Source organism: Pelodiscus sinensis, chromosome 15 (assembly GCF_052426305.1).
Source record: "Pelodiscus sinensis isolate ZL-2025 chromosome 15, ASM5242630v1, whole genome shotgun sequence".
NCBI classification, from domain to species: Eukaryota; Metazoa; Chordata; order Testudines; family Trionychidae; genus Pelodiscus; species Pelodiscus sinensis.
In genome coordinates this window covers 6,509,931-6,527,500 of record NC_143066.1, presented here as the reverse complement: position 1 = coordinate 6,527,500, position 17,570 = coordinate 6,509,931, and the positions used below count along the sequence as shown (strand labels likewise).

Here is a 17,570-nt window from a genome sequence, read left to right as displayed (position 1 = left end):
GCACCTACCTATCACTGATAGCGATAGAAACTTACAAGTCAATGAGACCGTATGTTCTTAAATGCTGACATCACTTTTGAAAATGGAATTTAGGATCTAAAAGCATGTAGGTGCTTTTTTAAAAAATTACCCACTGTCTTCAGAATGCCAGCAGCATGTGTGCTAAGGTTTCCAACATTGCCATTGGTGGTAGAGTTGAACCTGTATTTATAGCAGTGACAGGTTTTAAACAAAGTTCCTTAAAGCAGACAAGGCCTCATCACTTGAGTTTTGAGGAGTAAGAGCTGTGATGTAGGAAAAGGGAGATAGGAAAATCCAGGTGTAGTTTGCATTTGTTTTTTCCAGAATCCCTTTTAACTCTTCCTATCCATTCCATTAAAAACTGTAAGCTGTAACTGCTAATACTGGTGGCAGTTTTACTCAGATAATCCTTGGATGAATAGTCAGTGGAGACACTGTCATGTATTACAATGAATGGCATATGTTGTATAATTACATCTGATTTGTGCATTTTCCATGCCTGATCCTAAAGAGTTTTCAGTTGCCCAAAGTGTTTATAAGTGTAATGGATGAAAATTAAATTGAAAAGCTACCAGATTTGCAATTGCCTAATTGTGGTGGAATGCTGCCCAAATTCTATTTGCTCTGGTTCTAGTTACATAAAGAATATCTTAGTTTTCTGTTTTTCTGAATAGAATCGTAGGTGGGAGGGTGGTCAAGTTAGAGACCTGTAAAAACAAATGTTCTAAACCATATCCTGAAAAACCAGCCTTAGCGCTGTTAGGAGCAATAGTATTGACAAGGCTAAGGTGGCTTCTAGAATGTTTATCATTTTTATCATTGTTTAGTTAAACCTGCCAAAAATGCAATTTAACAAGAAGAGCGATAAACACAGATGTGGTCCACTGCAGCCCTATCTGCATTAGGGTTTCTATTTAATATTAAGTTCAGGTGCAACTGAACCAGTATTGAGCCACTAAGAAGTTTTTTTTGTGAAATATTCCCAGTATAGACAAAATTCATTTGGCATTAACATCAGAAAATAAACAAAGGCAAAAGCTTCCAAAACCACAGGCTTAAAACAGAGTTTCAAAGCAATGCTGTACATTTTGAATTCCAAATCTCATAAAATCGTGTCCATATAACATTTGTCAGGAGAAAAATGTTTCCCAATGCCCCAGATGCGCTCTTACCATACCTGCCCAAGGGCATGCTGCAGCAAGGTAGGATGGCCAACAAAACGGACATTATCAATCTTCAGCTCAAATTTTTTGCCACACATATCTGATTTGGTAGCCAAAATTGTTGCCAGGATGATATCTGAAAACCTTCAAAAGTGGAAACAAGTTACTATAGTTACTAAAAAGCACACCCTAAAAATATTCCCCAAACTGAAATAGATTTTATTTGTGTAAACTTTAAGAGTGCTTTAAATTGCATATTTAAACCAGAACACCTTCAATGCATTCAATTATGAAAATTAATAATTCCATACAATTACATCTCTCAGATCACCAGAATGATAAAATGAAAAGCATCAAAGGCAAAGAATGAAGATTCATGCTTATTTAATGACATGCTTTGAGAAAGATTAGATGCCATTTGCTTGCAAAAATATAAAACCCGCTCAAGTTAGCCATTGCCTGGATTTAGCTGCAGGTTAATGAACTGACTAAGCAGGTAGGTATCAAAATAACATTCACTCAAATAAACAATGATCTTTAACTTCCCAAATGTGTGGGTGGGTGGATTATTATTGGATTATAATAAAAAAAATCCACTACCTATTCCATCTCTTCTAAACACAGTGGTCAGATTCAAATGTACTGCCATGAGAGATACACGGGGGTCAGACCAATAGTGGCCTGCCACACAGCTGACTGGTCACATAGTACTCTCTCCCCTTATCCCCAACTACTCAGTGACATTCAAAGTAGTAACAATACAATACATTCTTTCCTATGTTGACCCAGGAATGTAATGGTACTATGAGTGGGCAAGAATGTGATCCATGAACATGTAGGCAAGCGTCCACAAGAGAATCCCACCGTAAAGATATAATGCTCAAAAGTCTGCAAATCCCCACCATAAAAAGCTATTAGAAGGAACTTTGCAACTCTACTGACAGGGCTGTGGGAGACTTTACATCATTCTAATCTAATTAGGGTTTTATATCACATCCATTACTACATTGTCTGAGGAGCTCAGAACAAAGTACAATGGATTTCATTTTGCAACCATATGAATCTTTTTTCCCCCCATTTAGGGATTGTATAAACTTTTGTTTTATTACTGCATGGTCTTTCCTCAACTGCCCTCTTCAAAGCAGCCAAGCTGCAACCAAAGGGAAGACATTTAAGCTAACACTCTGGTGAGAGTTTAACAAAATCAACGGATATATTTAAATTCCTGTACTTACAGCTTCTACTATGTGTGCACGCATATTCCCCCATCCCCCTTCCCAATGCAAGTATCCCAGATAACACTGTATCACCTAAAGAAAAGGGCGGACCATGGGTGTGCACAGCATTTCTTTTATCTCTCCTCGGCAAATGAGCCCTTACTGCTCAAGAAAGCTACTCATTTAAGAAAGATTTCTGGTCTAGCTCTGATGAGCTATCAAGGAATTAAGAAAAAAATATTAACCCTGCACAGGCAGCTGTATTTCCTTTCATTTAGCATTCTGGCCATTTCCGTTATGAGTACAGAGAATATTCCTCGTTCTACTGAAGGTCTATGCTGACCCAATGGCTTTGGCAGCTGCCATAGAGGCTATGAGATCTGAGTTTACCCCTGAGCTATTAAATATCAGGTATCTAGGGTCATGACGGCCCTCACACTTTTGGAGGGAGTACGTGTGCACTGCATTTTCAAACCCCATAACTGCTCATAAGAGAGCAGTACTGAAGCCTATAGGAGACAGTTCCATGGAATGAAGCTGGGATATGGACATAAGTAGAGACCTACCAAATTCACAGTCCATTTTAGTCAATTTCATGGTCATAGAATTTTAAAAACAGTATTTCAACTATTTAAATCTGAAATTTCACGATGTTGTAACTGTAGGGGTCCTGATGCGAAAGAGTTGACACACAGACATGAGGTTATTGTAGAGAGGGATTATGGGACACCTAACCTTACTTCTGTGCAACTGCTGGCAGCAGCACTACTTTTAAAGCTGAGCACCTAGAGAGTGGTGAATGCTAGCCAGGAGTGCAACTCTGAAGGTAGAACCAGCAGCAGCAGCAACTCAGGAGTAAGAATGGCACGATACGGTTTTGCCACCCTGATTTTGGCACTGCTGCCTTCAGAGCTGGGGGCTCAGTCAGCAACTGTCTCTCTCCAGCCATCCAGGTCTGAAGGCAGTAGCACATGAGAGTATGTTATGGTATGGTACTGGCATCCTTACCTCTGCGCTGTTGTTAGCAAGACATTGCCATCATGCTGGATACCTGGCCAACAACTGTTGCTCTCCAGCCACCCAGCTCTGAAAGGAGAAGTGAGGGTGGCACTAGCTCAACCCCCTTAGAATATCCTCGTGACCCCCTGAAGCTCCCTTTTGGCTCAGGACCCCAATTTGAAAAATGCTAACCTCCCCTATAAAATCTGTATAGTATAGGGTAAGAGCACACCAGAGATCAGTTTTCACTGTCTGTGACATGTTTTTTTATGGCTGTGAATTTGTTAGGGCCCTAGGCATAAGTGGAGATGAACTAATCCCAGAGCCTCAAAGCCAACTGAATCATCATTTCATGAACAGCATATCTATGTTCAACTACATATATGAATTCAGAAAGGAAAAAATTGTAGTTTCTATAAACCAGGCGTGGGGAACCTTTTTTGGGTTGGGGGCCACTCCCCACATTCCCCTCTCTCACCAGAGCCTGGGGCCCCCAGGCTAGTATATTTTGTGTGCTCCAGCCCCATGGTGAGATAGCAGGGGGCTGAAGTACCAGCACATGCTCCCCAATACTGGGAAGGAGCCCTGAGCCTCAGGAGCCAGATGCAGGCAAGCTGGGAGCCACATCCTGGCCCCCGGGCCTTAGATTCCCTACCCCTGCTTTGAACTGGCTAGAACAAGCTTCCCTGAAAACAGTTGCTGCTATAAAAAACACTCCAAGTGGCCGTTTGTGAAAAATCCCCTGCATCACTAGTTTGTGTTAATTAGGGGGCTCTCAGTGGAATGGGGGGGAAATCTTAAAGCGGGCTGGGACACAATGGATGACAAACTGGAGAGTAGAAAGGGCTAAGTGCTGATAAGTGGGCATTTTTTTCTGTCCTTGGAAAGAAAAGTCTTGACTGTGGGACCTAGACCAATTATGCTGGCTTTTGTAACTTTAAGATTAGGCTACTGAAACACACTCAACATGGGGCTGCACAGTCAGGCCATTCAGAAGGTGAAGCTGGTCTTGAATACGCTGTAATACACTGCACTGGTTTCTGGTTGGCTTCAAGGTAGAGGTCAAGGGTTTGGTTTCAACTATAAAGCCCTCAATGATTTGTAATAGTCTACCTGAAGCCATGTCTACACTAGGGGGTAAGTTCAAACTAAGATAGGCAACTCCAGCTATGTTAATTGCTTGACTGGAGTCAACTAACCTTAATTCAAAATTTGACTTTGTCACCATAGCAGAAGGATGATGAGAGAAATGCAGCTTCCCCTATTTCTCACGAGGAGGAAGAGTACTGGCATTGATGGGGCACTTCTCAGCATTCAATTTAGTGTGTCCTGCTCCCCCACCTCAACCTTGCATGTAAGCACTGAATTTCAGCAGTTACACGTTTACTTGATTAAACACATTTTAACATCCCTAGTTTCCATTAGCATTTGGGATTTTTTTAAACCAGAAATCTCTCACCACTACTACGCCATCAGAGGTATTATCAGCAGACAATAGAGCAGCTAACATTGGAAGCAAAGCAATGGCTTACTGCCTCTATTGCTATCACCAGTGGAACTGCTACAACTGACTAAACAATAGTTTTATGTTTATTTTCATTTTGCGGGGGAAGGGGGGGGGAACGACACCCTCAAATAGACACAACCATCTTTGCCCAATAAGAGATTCCAGGCCATAACTGACAGGTGGAATTTGTGCCAGGAGTTTCAAGGAGTAGGGAGAAAGCAGGGAAAAACTAACAAACAATCTATTATTTGGCCTAGGGAGAAGACAACTACATAAAATACAGATGCAGCTTGAGAGCAATTTCATCTCTCTGTGCTTGTATCTGCACAGCTAAGACAGTGCAAAGCTACTGTGCATCGCTCCTGCTCTGACTACTTGCTGCTGTCCACTAAAGTGATCAATTGCTAGTTAGAAGGAAGCTGATTTAGTGCTTGGCAATTAAATACTAAGATGAAATATGTGTTTGGTGATACATGACCCCAGACCCAATTCCATGGAGTTTTCTGAGGGCTTTTCAGCACCTCCATTGACACAGGCATGGATTCTTGTGGGTTTGCCTACTTTTCTATAACCCAACAGAAAGGGCAGTATGGGCCCACTCATTGAATACTAACATTTTTGAGCTTCCTGCAGTGTATGACCTTTCAAATCACCTAGCAAGAAATCTTGGCAATACATTTCCTATGTACATTGTAATTTAATATATAGTTCAAATTAACTCAATGTTCATTATAAAATGGAAATCAGAAAGAAAGCACAATTAAAGGTTGGTGAGGAAAGAAAGCCATTCTAGACAGAGGTGATTGTTTAGAATGTTTGGTCTTACCCTGAAACCAATTGCTCATCAGTTAGAGGATATTGTTCTCTGAAATGGGAACATGGGCATAAACACAAAACAAAAACAAAACAAAAAATACAACAAAAGAATAAACCAAGCAAAGTAATACAAGATACATAAGTGACTATTAAAAATGAAGATGGACTATTAAGGGTTAAACTCATGTACAGCAGAGATTACTCTTGCTTGTCATTAACTCTACCCAATGGTAAGGGCATTGCTGGCGCATATATAATTAATGCTTACCTAACATATGCTTACCTAGAATTTGCAGAAAAACTAACAATGATTTTAGAGGAGCCGATTCCTTAACTTCATTTCCAAAAGCAGATTGTTACTGGTGTTCACAAGAAACCATCTGTGTTGTTTAAAGTTACACACAGCACCATGTGGCACAAAGTCTCCTCACTGTCAACTTGCGAGGTACTGGCAGCATAGCTCAGGAGTCAGAGAAATTATGCTGAGGTTATTTATTTTAATGCACATTTGTGGCTCTTTGGATGTTTTGCACATGGAACTGCTGTTCTTCCTGAATAAGCACACCTCCTCCTATGAAATGGTCCAGATTCACAGCTCTGGCAAGGAAAGTTCCATCCTCAGCTTATTTCATATCCATGCCCAGTCAGCAAGCTAAGCCTTAAGGTGAGTAAGCTGAAAAAGATTTTGTGGCAAAGGACGTGAAGACCTCTAAGATAGGGATGCAGAGAACCGAGGAGACACTTACTGACTTGGCTCTTGATTACCGCTCTTCCTACACTATGGCAGCAGATGCTCCTGCACTGGCTTCCAGATACCAGTGGACAGAGCATACAGAAATGTTTCTCTCAAGAACAATAAAGGACATGCTTCCAAAGGTGGGATAATGAAATTGAAAGTTTGGCCAGCTGCCTGATACCATACATGTTAAAAGCCGAAATATCTGAAAATCAAAATGTCAACTCTGAGTCTATTGGAAAGGTAATAGCCTCCTGCTGGCCACTTTCCAGCAAAGTAAACCACCAGTACTCTACAAATGGAAAAAGTAGTGTCACAAATGGAGGGAGAAGTGGAATCATGGGATGGGTTTCTAAAAAATTGGATAGAAAGTCAGGTGCTTTACTGATGAAAGGGGTACCAGGTAGATGCTTGGCAAAAGGACAGAGAGAGGAGGTGTATACAGAGAGGCTATCAGAAGGGAGCAGGTGCCTGTCAGGAAGTGGAAAGGGATAGACATCCACTTGTGAAGATGAGGCGTTCATTCCTACAATCAGGAAGTGAGGGCCTGCCTCACTGCTTCACCAGAACACACAGTTATAGAATAATCCCACAGTACACTCTTCAGCAACATCCTGCTTTATTGAGTCTGAGCTATTAAAATAGTTGTATTAGCAAAAGATACATACATGAGACCAACAACAGAAAAACCTCTGATATAGTGAGACTGTGTCTCATGGGTTTTTATAGCTCCCACAACTGAACCAAAGACTGAAGCAGCAGGTATAAGGCAAGAGGACTGTGTTCCATGTGGTAGAGGGTGAAGGAGTAAGAAGAGCTGAGAGAGAGAGAGAGTTGTTTTCCTGGTGCTACAAAACTAGCATTGCCTTATCTATATCGGACTCCTCAGCTCAGCAGACAGCTGCAGAATGCTCTCTGGAAGAAACACGCTGCAGTAGTTGTTTAACAGTACATGGGTTTAAGAATCAATTTGTGCAAAAGCCTGGAGCTAACATGGCTGTCTCAGCTGAATCAGCCTGGGAACAGAGAATTCCTGGCTCCCAGTCCGGTGCCCAGAATTCTATTATGCCACAAACTTAGGTCTTGTATGTATTTAACTTAGCCAGTTTACCTATAATGGTATGGTTAAATTCTCCTAGTGCAGATCACTTTTATATACAATATAACTGTCTTACACTGGTTTATGCCAGATGGGATAAACAGAGTTCTTGTTTTCCAGCTTTTATTCATTTCATTTGGGGGGAGGGGGTTATTTTTTAACCATTCAAATTGTATGTAGTTGCCCCAAAATTATACTGTAATAAGATGCAAGGAGGACATCCCAAAGTACTTGTATAAATAGGATCTACTCTAATTTTTTTTATAAATCTAAAAAAGACTTACATGTTAGTTTCAGGTTTGTATCTCTATAGCTGAACACCTGATTTAGCATGTAGTGTGTTTGTACCTTTAGTACAACATAGTATTGCTTCAACCTATATGTTAAAGCACATTAGGGAAATTTTGGTATGTACCCAAAGAGTCTATACAGATCAATTAATGCACAAAATTTAAGCAGTTATATGGGGCGTGCATTGGCTCCTGCCTGGCACCTCTGACACAGAGGCAAGCAGCGCAGAGTGGCAGTCAGCTCTCCAGTAACCGGTGCGTGCCAGTAGTCAGCTTTGAAGCCTGATACTCGCATGTACCGGCTCCCACTTGCCACCCCATGAGATGGACTGGAAGCCATGTGCAACCATTTGGGGTAAACCAGTAAACTCATGCCTGTCAGTTGTCCATTAAAACAGCTATACTCTTACATGCTTACCTTAAAGGATATCACATTTACTTAGACATAAGCTTTTGTGGGCTGGAACCCACTTCATCAGATGCATGAAAATTTTTAGTACAAGTGTTTTTGTTATTCCAGTTGCTTCCAAAAAGGGGGTGAATACTAGAACTGAATGATCTCTTGAGGTCCCTCCAAATGCAGACCCCTGCCCTCATGGCAGGACCAAGCACTGTCTAGATGATCCCTGATAGATGTCTATCAAACCTGCTTTTAAATATCACCATTGATGGAGATTCCACAATCTCCCAAGTAGGGATGTGAAAGACTAGTCGACTATCCAATAAGCAAATGCTTATTGGATAGTCAACAAGCTTGTCAACTAGTCACACCCCTCTTCCCCCATTTTGCTGCCTCTATCAGAAAGAGGCAGCAAGGGGAGCAGTGAAGAAGGGGGTACTTCAAAGAAGCAGCGCTACATGGAGCCTGGGGCCAATCTTCCCTTATAACTCATGGCTTCTAGGCCTTTAATCATTTTTGTTGCTCTTCTTCTCTGGACTAGGGATGTTAAATTTCGATTAATCCGCTAATCAGATTGTCCATGGAATTTCCATCAACTACTCGATTAGTCGATGGGGGGGGGGCACTCGCTATCCCACAGCGCCTCTGCCTTTGAAATGTACAAAAGCTGCCAGTGACTCCTGTACATTTCAAAGGGAAAGGCGCAGTGGGGAACCCACGCGAGCAGGGACTACTTTGGTTCCTGTTAGCGCCATTTCCCCCGCTGCTTCCCATGGAGCCAGGGATGCGGGGGAACTGGCTTTTACGCTGGCTCCCCCCAGCACCGGCTCCTGTTCCCCCCATGTGGTGCCTCTTTATCCGAGGCAGCAAGGGGGGGAAAAGCAACTAATCAAGTAGTGACTCAACTACCCAATAAGCCTAGGCTTATTAGAATCATAGAATAATAGGACTGGAAGGGACCTCAAGAGGTCATCGAGTCCAGCCCCCCGCCCTCAAGGCAGGACCAAGCTCCGTCTACACCATCCCTGACAGATGTCTATCTAACCTGTTCTTAAATATCTCCAGAGAGGGAGATTCCACCACCTCCCTTGGCAATTTATTCCAATATTTGACCACCCTGACAGTTAGGAATTTTTTCCTAATGTCCAATCTAAACCTCCCCTGCTGCACTTTAAGCCCATTACTCCTTGTCCTGTCCTCAGAAACCAAGAGGAACAAATTTTCTCCCTCCTCCTTGTGACACCCTTTTAGATATTTGACACCCTTTTAGATATTTGAAAACCGCTATCATGTCCCCCCTTAATCGTCTTTTTTCCAAACTAAACAAGCCCAGTTCATGAAGCCTGGCTTCATAGGTCATGTTCTCTAAACCTTTAATCATTCTTGTCGCTCTTCTCTGTACCCTTTCCAATTTCTCCACATCTTTCTTGAAACACCCAAACCACACTAACTATCCCTGCAGTAATACCATCAGTAAGAAGAAAAGCTAATCTTCAAAAGCAAGTTATTCTAATCAGGGACCACAAATACAAATAAATACTCTAATAAATTTGATAGCCTTTAAAGTGCCACCAGACTCCTTGTAATTATTTCATAGCTTTGCCAAATCTCTCACTAAAAACTAATTCTAATATCGGGGACTGCTATTGCTAAAGTCTAATGCATATTATCTTCTTTCCACCTTAGGAGTAATTGTATTATGTACAGATCTATAAAACTATTGGCAACTTGTCTCATGTGCCAATTAAAAGTTGTATTTGATTTTTTTATTTAATTTTTCTTCCCACCCAGGGCTTGCTTATAACTAAGTTATGTTTACTGGTGTGCAATTAAATGTTTCACACTGGTTTCTCACTTAAACCACATCAAAAGTACTGTGTGCAACACGCATATGCCACTGTGACTGAAAGCCCAACTTCATAGAATAATAGCACACCCGGCAATGCTGTATGGTGCAGAAACATGGGTGATGAAAAGCAAGTTCAATGCCTACAGCTGTCCAAGATAAGAGGTCTTTGCATTATAAAAGGAGTTAAACAATGTGACAGATTTCAAATGAAAGCATTAGGATTGCAGTGAACATCTGATGTTGCTGACAAAAATCCAGGAAGTGTGACTTCCCTGTCCCAGACATATACAGAGGATGAATGAAAACCAGGCGAAGACAGAATGGTAGCAAACAGAACCGGAAGAAAGCCAATGAAGTTATGGATGGATTTCAAAGATGGGGGACCTAAGCAGATGGATCTTAGTGCTGCCATACAAAGACACAAAGATGATGCAATCTTCCTTGATGACTTGATCCCAGATGATGGCATAAAGAAAAAAGAAGACTCAGAGTCACAATCTACTGAAAGATACAGATCTGAAAACTGAAGCTGTCCAGCCATCTATTTCAAGATAAAAAAGCAAAACAGAAGGCATTGGTATGACTTCGTATTTGAAGAATGTTCAAGTTAGCACATTTTAGGAAGCAATTTGAAAACGTAACAGCACATACAGTAATCTGAAGGAAGAAGTCACTTGCTGCTATCAACTATTATTTCTGAAGACAGGGATCAGATTAGCTGTTACATCAGTTCTTCAGCTGCAAACAAGAGCTTATCACTTTTCTTCCATTAACATGTGGAAGAAAAGTAGTGAAAAATACTGATTATCCTGGGAACTAGAGAACAACTTATGTAAGAGAAGAATTAGACAAGTGTAATTTCAGAAAAGGACTGTCACAGCTATTAGGTTTAAAATGGAGCCACCTCTGCACTTTTGAATGCAAATGTATAAGCTCATAAAAAGCACTTTCATCTGACCTGGTAAATTAGAGAACTATCTACTATCCAAAATGTTCTCCATATGTAGATCCTTCTATGCCATGACCAATCAACTATGTACACTAAGCTCCTTAAGTAACTCACTGAAAGGTATGTTTTCCAGACTTCCCATCATTCTGGTGGCTCTTCTTGGGACAGTCTCCAATTTTTCAATATCCTTTTGAAATGGACTCCAGAACAGAATGCAATATTCCAGTAACTCCAGTTGTTTGAATATTCATGTTGTTTTTCCTTACAATGATCAGTAATGTACAAGGTCACAATGCAATGAATATTGGGATTTAGGAGATTTTGGTAACTGAGATCTTTAAAAGCATGACAAAGTTCTCTGAGCTCTGGTTTTGGATCTCATGCTGGTCATTATCTGTAGGACTAACAGCTTCCCTTTTTTTCCTGGCATTTTGATACATATTTGAAATGACAAAAGCAGCACAGCATTCCCTTGCTTTACAAATATAGACTACAAAATACTAGGGCCAAACTTTAACAGTGACTTCAAAGCAACCTGAGTTAACCAAAGAAACACATGCTGAATAGCTCCACTAATTTGGCTTTGTGGCAGATTTAGCACAGAACTAATTTTTAAAATACTAGGGTTTTAAAGTTTTTAGTTCCCATGGAAACTGCTGCCTTGTACTGAATTCACTGAGGACATCTCTGATTGCAGCATTCTAAGACACCAAAGATTTAAAAAAAACCACACACACACAGAGCAAGCAATTTGTTTTCTCTCATCGGTAGAACTGTTTCCTAAAGCCCTGATGCCATTAAGACTTATGTACTAGCTTAACTTTCCTACCGTGAGCTGTTCTACTGGTTTCAATTGGACTACTCATGGTAGTAAAAGTAAGCACATGCTTAAATCTTTGTAGGACTAGGACACAAATTTCCCCTTTTGTGGTCCAATTCTGCCAACTTCTCTCACATTAGGTAGTATCTTTCATGTAACTAGTCTTACTGATTTCAAACAACACTTTTCTCCGCAGGATTCAGGGTGACAGAATCTGGCCCTTTATTATTTTGCAACATTTAAAAAACATGCCACAAAGAACCCCAACTTAGCTAAGTCTAAGGGTACCTACTGAATTTGCCAATAGCTGTGACAACCCAGTGATAAAGTTTGCAATATGCACAAACCAGAACAATGTAGCAGACTTTGCAGGAAGAAGAATGTTTAAACTGAATAATATACAGGAACACACAGCACTTCCAGAGTACTTTTCATCCAGGGATCCCGAGCACTTTAAAAAGATTGTATAAATGTCAGTATCCTTCTGAGACATCTCTTCATCCAACAAAGAACTGCAGCTACCTCTGGGGAAAAACACCAGTTTATTTGTGCACAACTCTACATGAATAATACAGAACATAAGAATGGCCGTACTGGGTCAGACCAAAAGTCCATCTAGCCCAGTAGCCTGTCTGCCGACAGTGGCCAGCACCAAGTGCCCGACAGGGGGTGGACCGAAGCAATGATCAAGCAATTTGTCTCGTGCTATCCACCTCCAGCCTCTGACAAACAGAGGCCAGGGACACCATTTCTATCCCCTGGCTAATAGCTTTTATGGACCTAACCTAAATGAAATTATCTAGCTTCTCTTTAAACTCTGTTATAGTCCTAGCCTTCACAGCCTCCTCTGGCAAGGAGTTCCAAGAATGTTAAGGCAGTAAGGAAGAACACTGCATCCAACTAACTCCCAACTGTAGATGCAGGTAGGCAGAATTAAAATCTGCCTAAGGCCACAGCATGAACATTCCCATTTTGAAAGCATGACATGGGCTCTTTAATGACCACAAGGGATTAGAACGTCTGATTTGCATCTTGCCTCAAAACAGTACCTTCAGCATCACCCTGACACTCATGAGAAGCACCTGCTTAGAAGGGGCATCCAGCATGTGTCTGAGATTAACTCAGTTTTTATTTGCACATCTCCTTTCATACAGAACAAGAGGATTTGCCTACTCAACAAGTGTGCAAGAAAGAATGGCCCAGTCTCCTCTTTTATTTTGAATCTTTTGGTCGAGGGGAAATTCTCTTACCTAGAGTCTCCATCTTGGTCTTCCGTGTTGTCATTAGTGCTATTCACAGCATATCGGCTCCGTGGCTTACCTGAAACAAATGGAAAAGATAGTTACAAATCACTAAATAGTACCTGCAAAAAGAAAAGCATTTGTGCCTTTTTCTAAAGGATATAGTAGGAAAGCCCAAATGTGTTCTCAAAAAAAACCCACACACACACCACGAACAACAAAAGACCTTTCTCCCTGCTTTTTTATATTAGAAACATCCAGCCTTGACTTCCCTGTTATTGCTCCAGGACAGAAACATGACCAGAAGAGTCCTCAGTCTTAAAGCAAAGGTGAAGGGTTCCTGAACCTTTAAAAAAAAAAAAAACCCTCATCTCCCAAGTATCTGGCAGAAGTATGAATTAAATAGGTATTAAGTAAATAACTTTTAAAACTCCCTTACTATCACTCAAGTATCATTATCTTAGCTTCCAATGTCACAAGCCAATATATTGACTAGATGTATTTCTCAGTATAGATGGACCATCTAATGGGCTAAAGATCTAATGCCTTCAACAAGAAGGGAAAAAATAAACAGCTTTGAAACAACTTCCAGCTGATCTTTATAATTAAAGCAAAATAGGTTTTAAATATCATCTCTTGGAAAGTCACCCTTCAGCACCTACAATAGGGTGTTAAATGCCCTTTGATGACATTGGGAGGCTTGCACAAAGATCATGGGTAAATTATATGACCATTAGACAGCAAATAAGCCTAATATCTCTTATTTCATGGTTCAGTAACCTATTCAAACCAAAGAACCAAACTACATCAAAATTAAGAACAAGTGGTCATCAAACAGCCAGTATAAGAATGCCGATTGCATAACTGAAAATACACAACTTAATAACGCAGTACTGACAATTGATATGATGATTAATAATAGCATAAATGAATCATTGTACTCACAGACTTTATTTAATGGGACTTTTGCTGCTGCACCTTTTTGCACATTTCTTTGAAGTTTACATCATAACTGGTCAAATTCAGATTCATGCAACGCATTCAAGCTACATGAGTAATTACACATTTTTTAAAATTATGAATTTTAATTTTAAAAGTTGCATGTATTTTGGGAACGACAAAAGAGCCATATTTGGTTCCATACTGAGCCATATTTGGCTCAAGAGCCATAGATTGCAGACCCCTGTGATATTCGTTAGGTGATTTGCTGTTTGATATGCTGTCCATCACTGACTGTCACCACCACCACCCAGCACCTTCATACTAAACCCAAAACTGAAATTTGACCAAGATATCATAGCCCTCAGAAAACTGAAGTACAGGCAGGCCATCCTTGCTATAAGTCCAAGATACGTTCCAAAAAACTTGGACTCATAGCGAAACAACTTAAAGTGGGGAATTGTTTTCCCACCGCTAACTTCCATTTAAGCAGATATGAGGGAGTGTTTCATACGACTTATAGCAGGGAATGGGAGGACTTTAACGTATCACTTCTACAAATGTCAACGACTTTAGTGTGGAAAGGATGTATACTGGAGCGACTTAGAGCCCTGTATTCTCAGTAGGGATGTAGCCCCTACCCGTTGCAGGCCCCCTACAGGGCTGGAGCAGTACCCTGCCCACAGCCGGCAGGGAGCTGCTCCAGTCACCTCAAATTAACTGGTTAATTCTTCCCATTAGGGATGTGACAGTGTATTTGTTTTAATGGTTAACAAATGAGCCTAGGCTCATTAGGTAACCTTCATGGTTACACACAAGTGCACCCCCTCCTCCTCTACCCCTGGCTCTGTATGAGAGGCAGCAGATGGGGGGTGGCAGGGAAAGGGCTCCCCTGCATGCAAATGCATAACCGCTGAAAGATTTCAGCAGTTATATGTTTACAAAAAAAAACCACTTTTTAACATCCTTACTTCCCATCCCTCCTTAACACACATTTCCAAGAACTATTTAATACACTGGGACCCACATGGCCACATCTCCATTGCTTACTGCACTTCTGTACTCCTCAGAAATTTGTCCCTGCTGCCACTATCTGTACAAGCCCTTTTTGATTTTCAGGTCATTGATGGAGCCATGTTGGCCTCGTTCTCCTCCTGGCTTCCCATAGCATCAAGATAGTTTGCTGTGGTTGATTCAGTATCCCTTCCCTGAAAAACCCCCGCTTCCCCTGACGGAGACCCCCCCCTTACACTGTTCTAACCCACCATATCTCCAAATGTGCCTGCTTTAACGAGGGTCATCGTCCTTCTCCCACCTCACTCCCTTCGCCTCGGAACCGTCCGCCCCCCAAGCTGCCCCTCCCCCAAGCGGCCGGACACTGGCCCCCCCAAGCTGCCCCTCCCCCCCCCCCCCCTCCCCCAAGCGGCCGGACACTGGCCCCCCAAGCTGCCCCTCCCCCAAGCGGCCGGACACTGCCCTCCCCCCCCCACCCCCAAGCTGCCCCCCCCCCCCTCCCCCAAGCGGCCGGACACTGCCCTCCCCCCCCACCCCCAAGCTGCCCCCCCCTCAAGCGGCCAGACACTGCCCCCCCCAGCTGCCCCCCCCCAAGCGGCCAGACACTGCCCAACCCCAAGCTGCCCCCCCCCCCCCCCCTCAAGCGGCCAGACACTGCCCCCCCAAGCTGCCCCCCCTCAAGCGGCCGGACACTGGCCCCCCCCCCCCAAGCTGCCCCCCCCCTCAAGCGGCCGGACACTGGCCCCCCCCTGCCCCCCCCAGCAGACCCCCCCCCCCCCCCCCCCAAGCGGCCGGACACTGGCCCCCCCCCAAGCTGCCCCCCCCCCAGCCCCCCCCCTCACAGCCCCCCCCGGCCGGACAGCTGCCCCCCCCCCTGCCCCCCCAAGCTGGCCCCCCCCCCCCCCCCAAGCGGCCGGACACTGCCCCCCCCCCAGCTGCCCCCCCCCCCCCCCTCCCCCAAGCGGCCGGACACTGGCCCCCCCCAAGCTGCCCCCCCTGCCCCCCCCCCCCCCCAAGCGGCCGGACACTGGCCCCCCCACCCCCCTCAAGCGGCCGGACACTGGCCCCCCCAAGCTGCCCCCCCCCTCCCCCACTGGCCCCCCCCCTCCCCCCTCAAGCGGCCGGACACTGGCCCCCCCGGCCCCCCAGCTGCCCCCCCCCCCCATGCTGCCCCCCCCCCAAGCGGCCGGACACTGGCCCCCCCAGCTGCCCCCCCCCACGGCCCCCCACTGCCCCCCCCCTCAAGCGGCCGGACTGCCCCCCCCACTGCCCCCCCCCTCAAGCGGCCGGACACTGCCCCCCCCCAGCTGCCCCCCCCCCCCTCAAGCGGCCGGACACTGGCCCCCCCAGCTGCCCCCCCCCAAGCGGCCGGACACTGGCCCCCCCCCTGCCCCCCCCAAGCGGCCGGACACTGCCCCCCCCCCAGCTGCCCCCCCCTCAAGCGGCCGGACACTGGCCCCCCCAGCTGCAAGCGGCCGGACACTGGCCCCCCCCAAGCTGCCCCCCCCCAAGCGGCCGGACACTGGCCCCCCAAGCGCCCAGGAAGAGCCCAGCCCCCGCCTCGCTCTTCCCCCGGGAGGGGCTCCAAGCCCGCGTGCCCCGCCCACGCAGCGACAGGCCCGTTGGACGAAGCCCCGCCCCCGCCTCGTGCGCCCGGCCCGCCCGGCACGTGGCCCCGCGCTGTCACTTACCGGCCTGGGCCGCCGGGTGCTCCGGGCCCCGCTGGAAGGGGAAGCGGAAGAGCAGCTTGTTGCCGCGGCTGCCCGAGCTCACCAGGATCACGCTGATGGGGCTGGTGCTCTCGCCCATCCCCCCCTCCGCGGGGCAGGCGAAGGCGCCGCCGTCACCACCGCTCCCCCCCTTGCTTCACAGCTTCCCGCGCGAGCGGCAGCCGCTGGCCATAGAGACGCCTCAGCGTCGGGGCCTAGAAGGGCCCCGTAAGAAGGAAAGACTGGCGGACTTCCGGTTCCGCGCATGCGCTCTACGGCTGGCTAGCGCTGCTGTTCCGGTTCTCGTGGAGCGGCGCCTTCCCCGGGGACCGGCCTGTTCCTGGGAGGCACGAGACACCCACCAGCACGGACCCGTGCCCGGCCGCCGGGGCTGCGCGTGGCCGCCGGGCGCACCACGTGTCCCCGGGGATGAACTCCCCCACCCCCCGACGTGCACGCGCCTCTCGTGGCTCTAACGCCCCCGTGACCCTCCGCGGCTCCATTCAGCCGCCCCGGCCCCGCACCAGCCGGCAGCGCCGAGCGGGGAGCGCGGGAGGAACAAACCCCGGGGGGGGGGGGGGGGGGGGGGGGGTCGCGTTAACCCCAGCCAGCCAGCCACCCACCAACACCCCTTCGCGCACCGGCCCTGGGCACGCGGAGCCTGCCCCATTGTGCGACTCGATAGACCTGCCCCGGGGGCGGCGCTGGGAGACGCTGTCTGCGAAAGCACCTTAGAGACGAGAGTCATGTGGGCATCAGTTTTCATGAGTAAAGAAAAACCCTCCGATGAAGTGGTGGTGA

The 17,570-nt window shown here is 45.6% G+C and overlaps 1 protein-coding gene across 10 annotated transcripts in view; it reads right to left on the bottom strand.

Moving 5' to 3' along the window:
• NPRL3 (NPR3 like, GATOR1 complex subunit) overlaps positions 1-17,335 on the bottom strand; it is a 96,349-nt gene extending 79,014 nt beyond the window's left edge. Inside the window, exons 1-4 of one of the 10 annotated variants that reach the window (XM_089782236.1) lie at positions 16,752-17,335; positions 13,117-13,186; positions 5,734-5,772; positions 1,199-1,328 (exon numbers count right to left, since the gene is read on the bottom strand). In XM_089782236.1, coding sequence (XP_089638362.1) covers positions 1,199-1,328; positions 5,734-5,772; positions 13,117-13,186; positions 16,752-16,869 — 357 coding nt within the window. In that variant the 5' untranslated portion in view covers positions 16,870-17,335. Of the gene's footprint in view, positions 1-1,198; positions 1,329-5,733; positions 5,773-13,116; positions 13,187-14,052; positions 14,154-15,311; positions 15,363-16,751 lie in introns of those variants that run through there. The other 9 variants (XM_089782235.1, XM_089782233.1, XM_089782232.1 and 6 more) reach the window with 9 other exon arrangements.
• Between the last annotated feature and the right edge of the window lie 235 nt (positions 17,336-17,570).